At 53.6% G+C, this 7,967-nt stretch overlaps 2 protein-coding genes across 3 annotated transcripts in view; one reads left to right on the forward strand and one right to left on the reverse strand.

Moving 5' to 3' along the window:
• Positions 1 to 3,629, forward strand: part of PIGU (phosphatidylinositol glycan anchor biosynthesis, class U) — a 103,447-nt gene extending 99,818 nt beyond the window's left edge. The window contains exon 12 of the mRNA XM_012637720.1: positions 3,202 to 3,629. Within this exon, the coding sequence (XP_012493174.1) occupies positions 3,202 to 3,315 (114 nt within the window). The 3' untranslated portion in view covers positions 3,316 to 3,629. The remainder of the gene's footprint in view (positions 1 to 3,201) is intronic.
• Positions 3,630 to 3,840: 211 nt separating this feature from the next.
• On the reverse strand, positions 3,841 to 5,496 carry MAP1LC3A (microtubule-associated protein 1 light chain 3 alpha). 2 transcript variants are annotated; one of them, XM_012637722.1, is made up of 5 exons: positions 5,241 to 5,496; positions 4,872 to 4,927; positions 4,679 to 4,785; positions 4,210 to 4,379; positions 3,841 to 4,000 (listed from the first exon to the last, which is right to left on the reverse strand). In XM_012637722.1, the coding sequence occupies exons 1-4, from the start codon at positions 5,278 to 5,280 to the stop codon at positions 4,217 to 4,219; spliced, it is 366 nt and encodes a 121-aa protein (XP_012493176.1). In that variant the 5' UTR covers positions 5,281 to 5,496; the 3' UTR covers positions 3,841 to 4,000; positions 4,210 to 4,216. The 2 variants fall into 2 exon arrangements, with proteins under 2 accessions (XP_012493176.1, XP_012493175.1); XM_012637721.1 differs by having other exon boundaries at positions 3,841 to 4,379.
• Between the last annotated feature and the right edge of the window lie 2,471 nt (positions 5,497 to 7,967).

Genomic DNA, 7,967 nt, shown 5'->3' on the forward strand with positions numbered 1-7,967 from the left:
GACTACAGGCATGTGCCACCACGCCCGGCTAATTTTTTCTATATATTTTTAGTTGTCCAGATAATTTCTTTCTATTTTTTTTAGTAGAGATGGGGTCTTGCTCTTGCTCAGGCTCATCTCGAACTACTGAGCTCAAACAATCCGCCCGCCTCGGCCTCCCAGAGTGCTAGGATTACAGGCATTAGCCACTGCGCCTGGCCTTAATTTTTTTTTGAGATAGGGTCTCACTATGTTGCCCAGGCTGGTCTTGAACTCCTGGGCTCAAGCGATCCTCTTGCCTCAGCCTCCTGCATAGCTGTGACTACAGGCACGCGCCACCATGCCTGGCTAGCTCACTGCTTTTTAAATAAACTTTTAATTTTGGAATCATTTTAGATTTATAGAAAAGTTGCAAAAATAGAACAGAGAGTTCCCATATGCCCCGCACTCGGTTTCCTGTGTTGTTGACATCGTGTGATACCGTGATGTACTTGTCAGAACTAAGAAACTACCCCGATAGGTGCTGTTAGTGCGAGACACCAGACTCGATTTGGGTTTCACGGGTTTTTCCAGTTGTGTCCTCTGCCAGGCCCCATCCGGGGACCGCGTTGCACTGGTCCTTACTCTGCCTCTTAATCTTCCCTTATTCGTGACCTTGACAGTGTTGAGTAGCACCAGCCAGGTATCTTGTAGAGCTTTCCCCAATTTAGGTTTGTCTGATGCTTTTCTTAAGATTGTCCACGGTTATGGGTTTTTGGCATGAATACCCCAGGTGAAGGGCCCTTTTCATCACATCCCGTGGGAACGTGCTAGCCATGTGGTTTCAGGCTGATGTGAGCCTTCAGCACTTGGTTGGGACAATGGCTGCCAGGTTTCTCCCCTGTACGGGTGCTATTCCCTTTCTGTGCTGCAAGCAGGAAGTGAGTCACTAAGTCTAGACCACCTTGGGGGTGAGGGGTCTGCAAAAATGGCAGTTTCATACAGTTCAACCTAATAACCTAGTATTTTGACTTCCTACTACTTGTCTGGCTGATTGTTGTGTGACATTGCGTCGCCTCATTTTGTTTCGTTGTGAATTGTGACTTTGACCTGTCCCTCATCTGACCCCTGGCTCAGGGATTAGCCTCTGAGCTCAGCCACTGCTGCCGGCTTCTCTTGCCCAGATGGCATTTTGGGGCCTGGGTGAGAAAGAGGGCCTCAGGGTATGGGGTCATTCTTTGCTGTGGTCACTGCCCCCAGCACCGGGCCAGCCTGGAGCTGCCAGCCGGTGGGCAAGGCCTCAGGGACTGCCTGAGCTGTATCTGCTTTGCTGACATCCTTGGCAGAGTCTCGTGCCCATTAGTGAACTGGCCTCAGGTGTGTCACCTTGCAGGCCCCGTGGCCACTAGACTAGCTCTCCAGGTGTAGCCACAGGCCAGCTATTGAACTCTTTGAGCCTCAATTTCCTCACCTGTAAGATGGGGATTATTAAACCTTGCAGACTTTGGTGATAGAATGGTGGGGACTTATCCTGAGGCCATCAATGCTATTAGGGATGGGGCATCTCCCTGAACTCCTCCAGGCCCCTCCAAGCTGTCCTTAGCTGCCATTGTGTTACCTTTAGGTGAGTGAGAAGCTGCCCAGAACAGGGTCCTGGGGGTCTAGATCCCAGGCTCAGCTCAACCTGTGACTTGCCCCAAGACCCTAGCTGAGTACCTCCCCTGCTTGGGGCCTCAGTCTCCCTATCTGTGCCAAGAGGTGGTTGGTACTGCTACTCTGGGAGGCTAAGTGCCTGAGAACTGTGGTGTCTGCAGTGGTGAGTCTGTGTCCCCTCATCCTTCTGTGGGGCTTGGCCCTGCCCTGCCTGTTCCAGGCACTGGAGTCATGGACCTATTGGGATGAACGGGATTGTGAGGCTTCCAGTCTGTCTAGTGTGCAGGGACCTTGGCAGATCCCTGTTCCTCTCTGGGCCTCCATGAGGGGCACAGTGAGCTGAGTTTCTAGTCCCCTCTGCCCGCTCCCCTTTTATTTTAGAGACAGGGTCTCCCTCTGTCACCAGGCTGGAGTGCAGTGACACGATCACAGCTCACTGCAGCCTCGAACTCCTGGGCTCCAGTGATCCTCTTGCCTCAGCCTCCCAAATAGACTGGGACTACAGGCTCTAGGCCCCTTTTGATTCTGTGGCCCAGAATGGGAAAGACAGACTGAGCTGGGCACAGAGATACCCTAGTGACAGAACCACTAAGGGACCCTGCCCTAGTGGAGCTCCTGGTCCAAGAGAGGAGACATAATCCTCAGGTGGTCACGCTGCTGAGTGTGAGATTGCAGTTTGGATGAGTTTGTGCTAGCATAGAGAGGTTGGTGCGGCTGAGACCTAATCTGGGGGATAAGTGATCCTTCCCGAGACCTGAAGGGCAAGCAGCTGTGGACTAGATGAAAGGGGAGAGGACATTCCGGGCAGGAAACAGTGAAGAGCCTACGGTGGAGCGAGGAGGAGAAGGGAGAGGGTGCCGCACACGCGGGCAGGGACCAGGTGCAAGGCTGCAGAGCCCCAGGGAGTTTGAGCTTCACCCTAAGAACATGGGAAGCCCTGGGAGAATTTTAAGCCGGGAAGTAACATGATCAGATTTGTGTTTTGAAAAGCTCCCTCTGGCTGCCAAGGAGAATGGGGTGGGGGCAGGTTTGAGAGCAGGGACTTGGCCCAGGAACAAGGCTTTGCTGTTGTTTAGGAGATGACAGTGGCTTTGTCCAGGGTGGTGGCTGTGGGGAAGGATCGAAAGGGTGGATTTGAGAGAGTTTAGAAGGTAGAATAGACAGACTTTATGGCTTGATGTATGTGGCCTGGGCACCTGGATGGTAGAGACATGGGTGCCTGGGGGAGGAGCAGGTTCAACCAGGGGAAGGTGAAGTGTTTGCTGTGTGCCTGGCTGGCACTGAAGAGCGTATGGGCACCCGGGAGGCATTTGGGGGCCAGAGCTTGGGCTGGAGGTGTAGACTATGAGAGGGGTGGGAATCTGGGCAGCTTCTGAGGGGCTGCAAGATCTTGCAGCGTCAAGTATGGGCCCTTAGGAGCGGGTCCCTGGGCAGGGCCTCCCCAGTGGTTGATCCAAGGCCAGGCTGGGATCTTGATGAGAGGTGCCCTGTAGGGGTGTTGCTGTTCTCCCATCATCTGCCTAGACCCACTGGGGCCCTGGGTTCAGGGGGAGGTGCCCCATAGCTCCTCACACTCTCTTTCTCCCCCAGATCCTGCTCATCTCCGATTACTTCTATGCCTTCCTGCGGCGGGAATACTACCTCACACACGGGCTCTACCTGACTGCCAAGGACGGCACAGAGGCCATGCTCGTGCTCAAGTAGGCCCGGTGGGCACAGGGCTGCACGGACCTCAGGAGGTGGAAGGGCCAGTAGCTGGGCCACGCCTTCTATCCAGAGTTGCCAGCAGGCGAGTCCTTGGGAAGAAAAGGTTCTAGTCCAGGCTCATGAATCTCTGGTACCAAAGGGGACCATGGCTGACAGCAAGGCCTGTGGGAGTAGCTGAGAGCAACCCACTTGGACCCCCACTTTGTGGCTCTGCACACCAAGGTGCCCCCTCCCAGGCAGGAAGGGGGAAGAAGCAGGTGAGCAGGGCTTATTAGGTTGTGGCTACTTAATAAATGTGTTTTGTTATGAAGAAGTCTGCCCTGGGACCACATCCACACTGCACTCCTGGTGAGGGTGGGCTTGGCCCGTAACACTAGCCAGGGGCACTACACACAGGTGTGGGTTTCTAGAACGAGCCCCAGGTCCACAGCTCACTAGTCCGTGCACTGGCGGGCTGAGAGCGGTGTGGGCAGGCCCCACCCGCAGCCCTCCCCTCTCCCAAGCAAGTGGCTGGAGGCAAAGGGCCAGGCAGGCCTGAGCACTCTTTATTCTGCAGAGGGACAATGACCACAGATCCATACACCATGTGGAGACCGGGGAGCCAGGGACCAGTCTGTCAGGGGTGGGCAGGTCCAGGCAGGGGGCAGAGCCTCAGGTGGGTGAGGGGCAGACAGGCAGGGGCCTAAAAAAAAGACAAACCACACAGAGTAGGGGTGCTGGGGGCTGCGGTCCACCCTCCCCCCTCCCAGCAGCACCCAGAGGGGCAGAGTAGGCTGGTGTCCCCTAGCTAGAGGGCCACATCCCTGCCCAGCCCACCAGGGGCAGCTCACTTCAGGAGCTCCCTGGGCAGAACCTGACTGGGCCCCCCACTCCCAGGCCAACCCCCCCTACTGCTGGCTCAGAAGCCGAAGGTTTCCTGGGAGGCGTAGACCATGTAGAGGAAGCCGTCCTCATCCTTCTCCTGCTCGTAGATGTCCGCGATGGGCGTGGACACGCTCACCATGCTGTGCTGGTTCACCAGCAGGAAGAAGGCCTGCGTGGGGTTCAGCTGCAGGCGGCGCCTGAGGCGGGCAGTGGGGCACGGGGCAGTGAGGAGCTGGGTGGGCCGGGCCCTGAGCCCCGAGCCCCGAGCCCCGAGCCCCTCCCCAGAGTGACTCTGAGCCTCTTCCACACCCATCCCTTTCCCTTTCACAGGCTCTCACCTCTGACCCGACTGACTTCAGCCCTGACCTTGACCTTTCCCAGCCTCCCCTGAACAGGGGCCCACCGCCACCGGTCCCATAACCCTTGACCCCATACCCGGCCCCCCCACTACCCCGACTCGACTCAAACCCCCCTCTGGCGGCTGCTGCCCACACACCGGATGATCTTGACCAACTCGCTCATGTTGACATGGTCCGGGACCAGGAACTTGGTCTTGTCCAGGACCGGCAGCTGCTTCTCACCCTTGTAGCGCTCGATGATCACCTGGGAGGAGTGGGGCGGGCAAGGGTCGGGTCGGGGACGCGTGAGCTCGGGGTGGGGCCTGGGCAGGGTGGGGCCAGGGAACTCACCGGGATCTTGCTGGGGTGCTGGTCGCGGATCTGCTGCACCTCCTTACAGCGGTCGGCTGCGAACGCGGTCGGTCGGGCTGTGAGGCCGGGCCAGGCCCAGGTCCTCTCCGCGGCTCCGCCCCGCCTGTCCCCGAGGGGCGGCCCCGGCCCCGCCCCAGCCCCCGCCCCCGGGGCCGTCAGGCCCCACAGCCCCTGGCACCTAACGTGGTGGGGAGGCGGGCGGCCCCCGCCCAGGCCCGAGCCGGCCTCCCAGCCCGGGGTCCGGCCCGAGCCTGACGTCACGGGACTGACGTCACCTGCGGCAGTCGGGGTCGGTCGGCCTCCCGGAGCCCCCGGCCCCGCGCTCGCGGATCGCCCGCCGGGCCTCACCGAAGCTCCGCCGCTGCTTGAAAGGCCGGTCCGAGGGCATCGCGCGGGCCCGGCGGGGCGCGCAGGCCGGGGCTCTGGGGCGCGCCTGAGGATGTGGCTGCGGTTCGGGGGTTTCAGGGGCTCGCGCCTCACGCTCAAGGGCTCCGGGGCTCGCGCTGAGCCCGGCGGCGGCGGCTGCGGGAGGTAACTCGCCCGGTGACGTCAGGTCACAACATTCCTTAAAGGGGAGGCCGGCGCGCCGCTCCCATTGGGCCGACGCAAAACCGGCCCGCCCGGACCCGTGACGTCACGGCGCAGAGAGCTTGGATTCTCGGTTCGGGACGCGGAGGGGCGGGGCCCAGGGCGCGTCACAGTCCCGTGACGTCACGGCCTGCACGGCACCTCTCCCGGAGGCCCGGACTGCGGTGAGACTGGGAGGACCGCCTGGAAGGGCATTGAGCCCAGGGCCTCTGCGCCTTCACGGGGCGAGGGCTAGAGGACTGAAAGCAAGGCGCTAGAAAGGAACAGCCAGGCTTTAAACAGAATTCTAGAATTGAAAAACAGAATATCGAAATTCAAATCTCAAAGGATGAGGTAAGAAAGCAGATTAAGACACAGCAGAAGAGAAAATCACGGAACTGGAGGATAGATCAGCAATTAACCAGAGAGACAGGGGATAAGGAATGTAAGAAGAAGTGACAATGATAACGTGAGAAAGAACTCACAGGCCCAGAGTTCCAGGAGCAGAAAGAATGTGGAGAGGCAGTTCCTGAAGGAGAGCTTCCTAAATTGATTAAAGACCAGGATCCTCACTTAAAATCCACGGCAGGATAAATAAAATAAAATCAACACCTAGACACTTTGTAGTGAATTTGCAGAACTCCAAAGAATAAAAGATCTTAAAAGCTACCAAAGGAGGATGGATTAACTAAAAATATTACACCAAAAATAGCTTTCTCAGCAGCAAATATAGAAGCCAGAATAAATGTAATTTTTTAAACCGCTGAAAGAAAAATACCATCAACCAGTTGGCTGTGACTTAAGAGTTAGGGAGAAATAAAGATATGTTACAACGGAGAGTTTACACAAAAGACCACTGGTGAACCATTGGTGAAACCATGTTTAAAGGATGTACTTCAGTAACAAGGACTGGTGATCCAAAAGGAAGGAATTAGATTGGAAAAACGGTGAGCAAACTGGTAAACACGTAAGTAAATCTAAACAGGTACTTCATATGGAACATGAACAGTAATGATTAATTTGTAGGGTACAAAAACAAGATGAATTCAACACAAGAACATGTAAGACTAGAGGGGGCCAGCAGAGTTAAAGTGTTCTAGGAAGTTCAGTTTGTTTGAAAGGAGGATAAAGATATTGATCATTGCCCAGCTTTGTAAAGTCAGGTACTTATCTCAGGTGTTTAAGAGGCATCACCAAAAGAATAGAAATGGAAATATAACTGCCAATGCAGAGAAGAGAAAAGGGAAGTGAAAGGCACCAAAAACATAATAGAAAGCAGAAGGGGAGGGGAAAAAAAAGCAAAGTAAAAAAGATGGTAAATAAATAGCACAAAACCAAAGGTAGAAAATGTGTTTTACATCCACCCATTGAAACAGATTATCAGGCCAAGAAAAATAAAATGCAGCTCTATACCGTTTACAAGAGGACATTTAAAACCTACGGGCACCCAAAGTAAAAACCTGGAAAAAGGTATACTAGAGAAAACATAACCAAAAGATGGACCTGTAGAAAAATCAGACAAAATAGGTTTTAAGGCAGAAGGCAGGCCAGGTGCAATGGCTCGCACCTGTAATCCCAGCACCTTGAGAGGTGGGGATGGAAAGATCACTTGAGCCCAGGAGTTTGTGGTTAGGTGAGGTTACAGTTGGGCCACTGCATTACAGCCTGGGTGACAGAGCAAGACCCCATCTCTTTAAAAAAAAAAAAGGCAGAAGGCATTATTAGGGATAGAGGATAATTCTTTAAGAAGAGATAGCAGTTCTGAACGTGTATGTTCTGGGTTTTACCAAAAAACGCTGAAAATATATGAAGGAAAAATGACAGTATATAAGGAGAAATTGCCAAGTCATCTACCTTTCATCATAGTGGGAGATTTAAGACCTCTTTTACTAACTTACAGACCAAACAGCCAAAAAAAATAAGGATATAGAAGATTTTATACAATTAATAATTCTGATCAGTAGACCCCAATAGAATCCTGAACCCAACACCTTACTTTCAAGCACACAAGGAACATTTACAACAAATGACCCAACTATTAGGACACAAGACAGCTCAACAGATATCAAATGTCAATTTCACACAGACCATATTCTTTGACCACAGACAAGAGCCAAGTAAGCTCCAAATGTTTGGAAATTTATAAATAACTCTTTACTCAAAGATGAAATCATATAGAAATGAAAAGTCTTTAGGTCAAACCAAAAATGAGGATATATATAAAAACTTGGGGGAGGGGTAGCTAAAGCAGCATTTAGAAGATTTACAGCCTTATTAGCTAAGAAGAAATGTAGAAATGCATGAGCAGAGTGTCAAATTTAAAAAGGAGTAACAGTATAAACGCAAAGAAAGTGAAAGGAGGCTGGGCGCGGTGGCTCATGCCTGTAATCCTAGCTCTCTGGGAGGCCAAGGCCGGTGGATTGTTTGAGCTCAGGAGTTCGAAACCAGCCTGAGCAAGAGCGAGACCCCGTCTCTACTAAAATTAGAAAGAAATTAATTGGACAACTA

Source organism: Propithecus coquereli, unplaced genomic scaffold (genome assembly GCF_000956105.1).
Source record: "Propithecus coquereli isolate 6110/MARCELLA unplaced genomic scaffold, Pcoq_1.0 Scaffold122, whole genome shotgun sequence".
Classification (NCBI taxonomy): domain Eukaryota; kingdom Metazoa; phylum Chordata; class Mammalia; order Primates; family Indriidae; genus Propithecus; species Propithecus coquereli.

Bases quoted from the DNA above. Each gene is read 5' to 3' on its own strand.
- MAP1LC3A (XM_012637722.1), bottom strand. From the start codon at position 5,280: ATGCCCTCGGACCGGCCTTTCAAGCAGCGGCGGAGCTTCG. The intron at 4,928-5,240 runs GTGAGGCCCGGC...CCGCGTTCGCAG, and splicing joins CAAGCAGCGGCGGAGCTTCG to CCGACCGCTGTAAGGAGGTG. The intron at 4,786-4,871 runs GTGAGTTCCCTG...CACTCCTCCCAG, and splicing joins AGCACCCCAGCAAGATCCCG to GTGATCATCGAGCGCTACAA.